This window comes from Cornus florida, unplaced genomic scaffold (assembly GCF_030987335.1).
Source record: "Cornus florida cultivar Cherokee Brave unplaced genomic scaffold, ASM3098733v1 CherokeeBrave_3.0.0_Hap2_Chr11, whole genome shotgun sequence".
NCBI classification, from domain to species: Eukaryota; Viridiplantae; Streptophyta; class Magnoliopsida; order Cornales; family Cornaceae; genus Cornus; species Cornus florida.
The window spans coordinates 33,811,431-33,819,172 of NW_026775581.1; the positions used below are offsets into that span (position 1 = coordinate 33,811,431).

A 7,742-nucleotide genomic window follows, 5' to 3' on the forward strand; every position below is an offset into this window, starting at 1 on the left:
ACACACACACATATATATATAGGCATTGCATGCTAACACAGTAACACTTGCTTGCTTACGTATGATAGATAACAGAAAATTCATTATTTTCTGACCCCTTCATATTTAAGTATAGGTAGCTAAGAACCAAACTTTGAGTTTGCCTTTTGGTACGTGATTCAGATATGTGGAAACAAAGATGACAGTTGCTTATAGTAAACTCTACTTTTATTTATATAACATGTGAAATGGTACTTAGAAAATTTGTGTTGTTATTTAGTTGAGTTTCTAAGGTTCTGTCAAGTGAATGAAACCTTGCAATAAAACTTATAAAATATAAATGGGTATATGAAAACACCGTAAGTGTCCGTCAAAGGCTTCAACTTAACCAATTCGTTATTTGTTAAGAATGTGATCAAATAGTTGTTGAACCAGTTGCTGGTCTTGGGCATGCTGATTCTTTCTAATGTCTATGAATGTATTATGTCTAAATCAGTTGGTTTCATGAGAAGTCAGTTGTTTTTTGATTTTCTACTTGTAGCAAGCAATAGCCAAAAAAAAAAAAAAAAAGATAGAAAGAAAAGAAAAACAAGCATTAGCCATAACCAATTTTTTTTTTTTTTTTTTTTTTTTGCAAGGAAACATAAAAGAACTTCAAAAAAGTTACTATGACTCGCCTATTGGCAGTTCCAATGATTTGTTCTCCATTGTGAGGGGAGAATAGAGAACTGGTCGTGTGCGAATGCTTGGCTTGGGGCTTACACCAAGCGATGTTTGGGGGCCTCTCCTAGTAAAGCTGAACTGATTAATAATGCCAAAAAATCTGATGAGGAGGCACGTGCTGCACGTGTAGAGTTGCAGGAGACCATTTCAAAAATGCAAGCCGACTATGACAAGAAGTTGGAAAATTTACGAGCCAACTATGACGACAAGTTGGAAAATTTACAACAACAGGTGGCTATGTTAATGCAGATGCAACAAAAAAAAATTGTAGTGGACAGGTTTATTTATTATTAGTTTTACTCGTTACTATATATATGTTTACTGATGCCAAGATTTCATGTATTTTGTTTTGTTATTTTGAAGGGTTCTGATTCTTTAAATGCTCCTCCTAGAGTATCCCCAAATTCATTTTCTAGTCGTGATGCCAATTCAATTAAGGTTATGAACTTTTAATTTCTCTTATATGTTAAATTTTCATTTATTAAAATGTGCGCTTAATGAATTTATAAAAAAATGTAGGGTAATTCAAATCAAATGGGCAAGAAGACTTGTTGAAGTTGAAGTTGAAGATGAGGTCATGGCTGTGCTTTCTGAATTTCCTTTGCCTTGGATGGGTTCTTTTTGAAAAACTTGTATAACATTTGTCAAAAATTCTTAATTCTTTTTGTGTGACATTTAGTAGCTTTATCTAGACAATTTGGATGGTATTTTCATATTGGCAGGTTAACTTGTGGTTGTATTAGTATACATTTTGGCTTTTTGATTGACATTTACCATCTTTATCTATTAGTAGCCAATTTCGATGGTATTTTTCATTTTGGCAGCAGGTTAACTTGTGGTTATATTATGTAAAAACAATTTGGATTGTATTTTTATATTGACTTGTGTTCTATTGGATGACATTTAGTAGCTGTAAAGATATTTTTTCCAAAAACAATAAGGGGGAAAATATATATATATATATATATATATATATATATATATATAAAATAACCCTTTACCAGCGCTCTTTTAAGAAACGCTAGCATAGGGGAAAAAATAAATAAATAAAATGACCCTTTTACCAGTGCTCTTTTAAGAAGCGCTGTCATAGGGGGAAAAAATTTAAAAATAAAATAAAATGACCCCTTAGTGCTGGTAAAAACCGTATGCCAACGCTTTTGAAAAAGCACTGGTAAAGGGTATTTACCAGCGCTTTTGAAAAAGCGTTGGTAAAGCCCTACCGACACAGGCTTTACCAGCGTTTTTTCAAAAACGCTGGTAAAGTGCTAGTAAAGTGCTGGTAATTAAATTACCAACGCTTTTTAAGGCTTTCACCAGCGTTTTTGAGCTCTAGTGAAAGCCATAACTATTGTAGTGGGTATGTCGCGGTCTCATTAGGATTTCGGGATCCATGTAAAGCCTTAAGACCATATTTTGATGTAAGTGGACTGGTTTTCTATTAAACGAAGTATTGGACTCATTTACGGCTTATTTAAATGCAAGGATGATTTATTATGTTTTATACTGTCATACATACATTTTCGGGACAGGTTTATACCGTATTTAAGGTCCATAATGGACAAAAGGGGCGTCGGGGTTACAAAGCAGCCATATTAGGCCAAGCAGGCCTTTATAGGGAAAACCAGTCAACGCCTGGGAATTTTCCCATCGATCGGTATCTTCCAGTGAGCATTTTCGAGACTGGGAGCTAAACTAGTCGACGTGTAAGGGGTACACGTTGACCGGTTTAGCTAAACCAGTCGCGTATATCTTGTACACGTCGACTGGTTTTTAGGCTTCCTCTGTTTGGTTTCCTTCTTATTCTGTAGCTAATCCGAACCTATTTGTCGATGCTATGGGACACTATGAGACTCAAAATGAGGTATTGATTACATTTTGACAACGTAAATGACGGTAATGCCCTTAGATGACCTCTGGTTCGGGTAAAGACCCGGATATGGATTCGGACTCCCGGATTTGGGTCATTACATAAAGACCATTTTACCCTTAGTTTCACATTATATTTGTTTTGACCTTACCTTCCGCATTTCAAACTCGGTGTCGAGTTGGGATTTAGGACTATTCTTGTTTATGCGCCGAATTTCAGAATTTGGGGTATCACAAAGGGTGCAAGATCGATGACCAGATCGTTATGGTGCTCAGGGTTGAGTATTATAGGTCACCACCCACGAAGGGTGAAGAAGGATGACCTGAGTATTATGGTGCTCAAGGTTGAGTATTATAAGGTCTCCATCCCTGTTTGGGGCAAATGTAATGACCCGAATCCGATGGTTCGAATCGTTAACCGGGTCCTTACCCGAACCCGAGGTTGTCTAAGGGCATTAAAGTCCTATCCAATATCAATACATAATATATATACGTAAGGCTACATTGGCCGCCACTTCCTTCCCGTGACCTGAAAATATTAATATAAGGGGTAAGCACAACCGCTTAGTAGGAGGTGCCTAAGACACACCTTTTAATGACCCCGTGAATCCACACAAAGTATAAAATAAAGATATACGGGATCATACCATAGGGAAAAATGCAACAACAATAACGATAACAACAACAACTATAATATAGACCATCTAACCATATGTAAACGATGCATGCCAATGTAATGCAATGACATGCCAATGTCGCTCCCCATTTTTCAAAACATTTCCATTTTGAAAGTTTATAAATAGCAATGGTGTAGCATATTCTGAATATACTTTTTCTGTTCTCTTTCTTGTATTATATCTAGTCATAACAGTTTCAATGAGTGTTTAGGGAATTCCTTCAGTATTGCTAACTGCAGGAATTCAAACTTTGTTATATCCTGGGAGTGTTTTGCTACAAAACCCATTAGCAAACTTAATTTGAGTGGGGGTAAATAAAACTTTAAGGAAAGTGAATACAAGCCTCAAAGTCTGTATTTTGTTTGACATCAGTATGCTTAAGAAGGTTTAGTTATCTCTAACAATTTTTGGATCAATTGTCTTAACAATCTTAAAGTGTTATTTAGATGGAGACTATATCAGACAATACTACGTTCAAGGTTATGAATCAAGACTTTGTGAAGTTAGATCGATTTGATGGATCTAACTTTACTCTTTGGAAGGATAAATTAATATTCCTACTCACTGTTCTTAAAATCTCATATGTTCTGGATCCAAATCTCAAACCATTCCCAGAGCCAATAGATAAAGATACAGAGAAAATGATTAAAGATAGGAAGAAACGAGATGAAGATGAATTGGTTTACAAAGGTCATGTTCTGAACACACTTTTAGACCAATTCTACGATCTCTATACTCCTATGAAGTCTCCTCGGGAAATTTGGAATGTACTAGAATTCAAGTACAAAACTGAGAAACTAGGTACGGATAAATTTTTAATATTTAAGTACTTTGAATTCTCAATGGTTGATAATCTGTCAGTTTTAGATCAAGTTTATGAATTACAAGTTCTAGTCACAAAGCTTCGTGAAGTGAAAATTGTACTTCCCGAATCCTTCCAAGTGGGGGCTATCATTTCAAAGTTGCCTCCTAGTTGGAATGATTATAGAAAGAAATTTCTGCATAAAACAGAAGAATTTACTTTGGAAGAAATATAGAAGCATTTGCGAATTGAAGAAGAAACTCGAATTCGTGATAAGAAATATTATGTTAAAGATTCTTCCAAAGTGAATTATGTGGATGGAGGCAAATCAAATAAATATTAGAAAGGCCTCAAGTTGAAAAATAAAGGGACTTTCAAAAGGAATCATCCTTATAAGAATAAAAATCCTTCTAGACCATATTTCCATTGTGGAAAGAAAGGACATTTTATTCGTGATTATAGGTACAAAAAGTACGAAAAGAAAGAGAATGCTGATCAGTTGGTCAATTATACATCAACCTTCGCAATAGCACGAATCATTGTAAAATAGGGCTATTGGTCGGGTAAGTCAAACTACTGGGACTGTGCTAGTCTAAGGCAACCTAAGTGTTTAGAGTCATCCTTAGGATGATGAAGGGGTGTTCATAGAGGTTGTGTTTGTTGTCACTTAACTACAAATTCAGAATGCATACAATAATAAATTGAAGGAGATTAAAAGAGAAGATTTAGAGAAGGAAGTCTAGGGAAGTGAATCCACTCCAAACCTCTACACAAGCCAATTATATGATTGATTTGGGGAATTAATGTAGAAATGACCATGATGAATAGCAATTCATGACTACTATATCATCTTCAAGAAATTCAATTAATTAAAATGTAAGAACAACCTATCAAAGCTCCACATGCTTAAATTACCTAAACTATGGTGCAATCCTCAACATGCTCACTAAGCTAGAGATTGTCAAACAAGTAATCAATTGATGAGAGCACATGATAACAAGTCACAAGGTTAATCCATCAAAAAAAATTCTTAAGCAATGAATTAACAAGCTACTCAAAATCATGCCATTAAAACCATTCCATAGTCTTAGCTCCATTGTCACTATGAAACTACAAGCCATACAACGATAAGATTAAATCATCTAAGACAAGAGTATTTAATGCAACATGATCTTTAGAACATTAAAACATCCATTACATTATGTAACATGCTCTAGATTATGGAACTAGTCAAATACACATTTCATTCCCCAAAATAAATCAAAAACTAGATATGCTTACAAGGAGGAGTTTCATCACCTCCCTAGATGGAGGCTTAGCTATCCATGGATACAAAAATGGAAGAAGAAGAAGAAGACTCCATCTCCATTTTCGAGCTCCTACTGTAGCACTCAAGAACACCCTCCTCCTTGCTCTCTTCTCTCTCCTCTATCTTGCTAAAATCAAAAGATAACAAATGTGTGGCCTTTGGTAGCTTTTTATTCTCCAACAACACCCTCTCTCTCTCCTCCAAGGAACACCTCCAACCACTTCATAAAGAAGGAAGATGGCATTGAGGAAACCAATGTGCAAGTGGCTGAAATTGAGCCATTTCTGAGAGCAATCTGCCTGATTTTCGAGCACTCGAAAAGTGATCTCGAGCACTCTAACTTAGTGCAATGTGCAACATGCTCCTCTTGCTTAGCGCTGACCTATTTTGGGAAAACTGCTATAACTTTGTGCCCCGAACTCGGAATGATGATCTGTTTGAAGATTTGGAGAGCGGATTCCGTGATTTAAAAACTTCATGTTTTGATGAAGACCCAATTCTCAAGTCTGGTTGGTCGAAAATGAAGATCAAGGCAGAATTGCATTGCTGCCAGGCAGTTCTGCGCACCTCTGGTAACAAGGCCATAACTCTCTACTCCGAGCTCTGAATGACAAACCGTTTGAAGATTTGGAAAGCTGATTCAGAGCTCTAAATCTTTCATGTTATGAGGGAAGTCCAGTTCTTGAGTTTTCTAGGTCGAAAATGGCAACAAAAGTCAGGATCACTGCTGCCAGAAATTCAGAAATGGCATCCTTTTTGTTCAAAATTCCACAAGGCATCATTTTTGCTTCCTTTTTGCACTTTAACCTGAAAATGCATAAAAACATGCAAATGGAGTTAATCTACATAAAATAATCAATTAATGAACTTTGTTAATGTACTTTAGGGCGCTTGAATATACAATATTCGGCGCTTATCACACCCCCAAACTTACATTTTGCTAGTCCCTTAGCAAAACTACAATGAAAAACATAATGAAAAGACAACCATGGGCATGCTACTACAAAAATATCATCCATGGTAAAATGAGATAGATACATAGCTCAAATACAACTTGAAACAGACAAAAACTGGAGATGGGGTCATTGGGAAAACTACCTTGCATATATGAAGCATTGATACAAAAAATGGGAAAAACCATTTCAACATGCATGCATCAACATCATAGTCCATATAAATAATTCAATTGTCATCTCTTAAATGGAAATAACTCAAACTCCAGTGAAAGTGAATTGGATTCTCAACATGCGGCTTTTACTTTCTTTTCCAATTCCAAACCCTTTAAATGAGGTCCCTAAGGCATGATTTTATTTACAAGACAACCTTTGTTGCTTGTTAACAATTTATTTCAACTCATAAGCGAAACATAGAATGGTTGTGCAATGCTAAAGTCCCTTAAGCTTTCTAACCAACCTATGTAGCAAGCGTTAGGCCAACAACTCCCAAACCAGATGGCTTTAGGGTGTTAAGTGTATAGACACTCCAAAGGGCTTAATAGCTCAAGTTGGAAAGGCTACGAACTCTAGCGAACCATGTTTATTACAAATTTTTTTTTTTTTTTTTTTGACTGACCGTGCAATGTTAAAGTCCTTTAAGCTTTCTAACCAACCCTTGTAGCAAGCGTTAGGCCAACAACTCCCAAACCAGATGGCTTCAGGGTGTTAAGTGAAGAGACACTCCAAAGGGCTTAATAGCTCAAGTTGGAAAGGCTACAAACGTCAACTGGTCATTTTTCTTTCTTTCTCAGTTTTTTTTTTTTTTTTTTTTTTTTTTAACAACTTAAATCATGCCAAAGATATTCATCTATTAGGTTCATCAAATCAGATTAACTAGGCCAAGGTCAAGGTTGATCAAGTTGCATGCCTCACAGTTAAGTTTCTAATGTGCATCTGTGCATTGTGAAGCTTATAAGAGTATAAATCCAGCAAGAATCTAATTGAAACATTTATACAGACTAATTTGAATCTACATGATTGTTTCAACTCAAATTTTTCTTTATTTTCAAAAATTTCAATTGCTTCTATACACACGGTATTAAACATATGTTTCATCTCCGACAAGTGTCAAGTTATACTATCATCGCTTAGCAAAAATTATAAAACCAAAAATATGCCAAGAATGCTTTGATGCATCCCCAAACTTAAACTACACAGTGTCCTCAATGTGGGACATGGATGTAAGTTAGAGACAAAAATGACAAAGAGTATAAAAAGGAACAACAATACCCAGGGGGAGGAAACGGCATTTTGATACAAAAACCCCCAAACTTGAATTGGACTGCGCAACCTGGAGAGCATCACGAAGAACAAAAAGAAACAACCACAAACAGTATTAATAGCACAAGCATAAATACAGAAAAAGAATGTACCGAAAGTTTAACAGA

The 7,742-nt window shown here is 35.7% G+C and overlaps 1 protein-coding gene and 1 long non-coding RNA gene across 3 annotated transcripts; both read left to right on the forward strand.

The window, feature by feature from the left end:
• The first annotated feature begins 733 nt into the window (after positions 1-733).
• Positions 734-1,451, forward strand: LOC132285110 (uncharacterized). 2 transcript variants are annotated; one of them, XR_009472435.1, is made up of 3 exons: positions 734-980; positions 1,066-1,140; positions 1,222-1,451. It is a non-coding gene; the product is annotated as an uncharacterized LOC132285110 (long non-coding RNA). The 2 variants fall into 2 exon arrangements; XR_009472434.1 differs by lacking the exon at positions 734-980 and having other exon boundaries at positions 1,037-1,140.
• Positions 1,452-3,694: 2,243 nt separating this feature from the next.
• On the forward strand, positions 3,695-4,285 carry LOC132280940 (uncharacterized). The gene has a single exon (XM_059782688.1). The coding sequence runs from the start codon at positions 3,695-3,697 to the stop codon at positions 4,283-4,285; it is 591 nt and encodes a 196-aa protein (XP_059638671.1).
• The last annotated feature ends 3,457 nt before the right edge of the window (positions 4,286-7,742 follow it).